The sequence below is a fragment of the Haliaeetus leucocephalus genome, unplaced genomic scaffold (genome assembly GCF_000737465.1).
Source record: "Haliaeetus leucocephalus isolate CR32 unplaced genomic scaffold, Haliaeetus_leucocephalus-4.0 Scaffold257, whole genome shotgun sequence".
NCBI lineage: Eukaryota > Metazoa > Chordata > Aves > Accipitriformes > Accipitridae > Haliaeetus > Haliaeetus leucocephalus.
In genome coordinates this window covers 33,465-35,235 of record NW_010972693.1, presented here as the reverse complement: position 1 = coordinate 35,235, position 1,771 = coordinate 33,465, and the positions used below count along the sequence as shown (strand labels likewise).

The 1,771-nt window shown below is 67.0% G+C and overlaps 1 protein-coding gene across 1 annotated transcript in view; it reads left to right on the top strand.

Annotated features, from left to right (window-relative positions):
* Positions 1 to 514: 514 nt before the first annotated feature.
* The window catches only part of LOC104832551 (filamin-C-like), a 32,507-nt gene continuing 31,250 nt past the window's right edge, over positions 515 to 1,771 (top strand). Inside the window, exon 1 of the mRNA XM_010568793.1 lies at positions 515 to 851. Coding sequence (XP_010567095.1) covers positions 515 to 851 — 337 coding nt within the window. The remainder of the gene's footprint in view (positions 852 to 1,771) is intronic.

Sequence of the window (1,771 nt, the reverse complement as noted above, 5' to 3'; positions counted from 1 at the left end):
CGCAGCCGGGACACCGGCACCGAGCCGGGACCCCCCCACCCCGCCCAGCAGAGACACCGGGGCTGAGCCGGGACCCCCGCTCCAAGCACTGGGACTGATCCGGGACACCGTCCCCAGGCACCCGGGCCGACACCGGGAACCGGGAGCCCACCCGGGACACCGGCACCCAGCCGGGACACCCACCCAGGACGCCGGGACTGACCCAGGACACCTACCCGGGACACCGTCCCCTGCACCGGGAACCGGGACCCCACCCCGGGCACCCACGTTGACCCGGGACCCCCACCCAGGACACCGGCACTAAGCCGGGACCCCCACTCAGGATACCAGCGCCCACCCAGGACCCCTTCAGGACACCGGGACTTATCCGGGACCCCCACCCCAGGCACCGGGACTGACCCGGCACCCCACCCAGGGCACCAGCACCCCCCCAGGACCCCCAAGCGAGGACACCGGGACTGACCCAGGACACCAGCCTGGTCTACAGCCCCCCACCCCACCAGCACCCACCACCATGAACTCCACCTACGAGCCACAGCCGGGCGAGGAACCGGAGGAGCTACCGGCCACCGAGAAGGACTTGGCAGAGGACGCTCCCTGGAAGAAGATCCAGCAGAACACCTTCACCCGTTGGTGCAACGAGCACCTCAAGTGCGTCCACAAGCGCATCGGGGACCTGCAGCGGGACCTGAGTGATGGCCTGCGCCTCATCGCCCTCCTGGAGGTCCTCAGCCAGAAGAAGATGGGGCGCAAGTACCACCCGCGCCCCAACTTTCGCCAGATGAAGCTGGAGAACGTCTCGGTGGCCTTGGAGTTCCTGGAGAGGGAGCACATCAAGCTGGTCTCCATCGGTGAGTGAGGGAGGGAGGGGGTGAGCGTGCAAGGGGGAGGGGGTGATGGAGGGGTGGGATGAGTGTGCAAGGGGGGTGACGGACAAGTGGGGATGGGGCCGGGGACGAGCGTGTGAGGGTGGGGGTGACGGAGGCGTGGGAGTGAGGGATGAGTGTGCGAGGGTGGGCGTGATGGATGAGTGTGCGAGGACGGGGGTGACGGAGGAGTGGGGATGGGGCTATGGATGAGTGCGCGAGGGCAGGGGCAATGGAGGAGTGGGAACGGGAGGAGTGTGCAAGAGCAGGGCTGGTGGATGAATGGGACTGGGGGATGAGTGTGCAAGGGCTGGGGTGATGGATGAGTGGGAACGAACAATGAGTGTGTGAGGGTAGGGGTGATGGACGGGTGGGAATGGGATGAGTGTGTGAGGGTAGAGGTGATGGACTAGTGGGAACGAGGCTTGGGATGAGTGTGCAAGGGCAGGACAGTGGATGAGTGGGAATGGAGGACAAGTGTGCAAGAGCAAGGCCGACAGACAAATGCAGGTGGGGGATGAGTGTGCAGGGCTGGTGGAGTAGTGGGAACGGGACGAGTGTGTGAGAGCAAGGGCAATGAAGGAGTGGGAATGGGGGATGAGTGTGCAAGAGCAGGGGCAATGGACAAGCGGGAACGGAGCTGGGGATGAGTGTGCAAGGGCCGGGCTGGGGGTCTGACCCCCGTGCGAGGGGCTGTGCAAAGCTGGGTTGTGTGTGCGAGGGGTCGTGTCGAGCTGTGCTGGGGGGTCCGGTCCCCGTGCGAGGGGCTGAGCGTGGGGCCGCTCAGGGCTTCGGGTCACACGTGCAGTCGTGCAAGGGGCCGCGCGTGGCCCGTTGGGGGTCTGGTCCCTGCGCGAGGCCGTGCGAGGGGCCGCAGCATGTGAAGGGCCGTGCGAGGCCGTGCG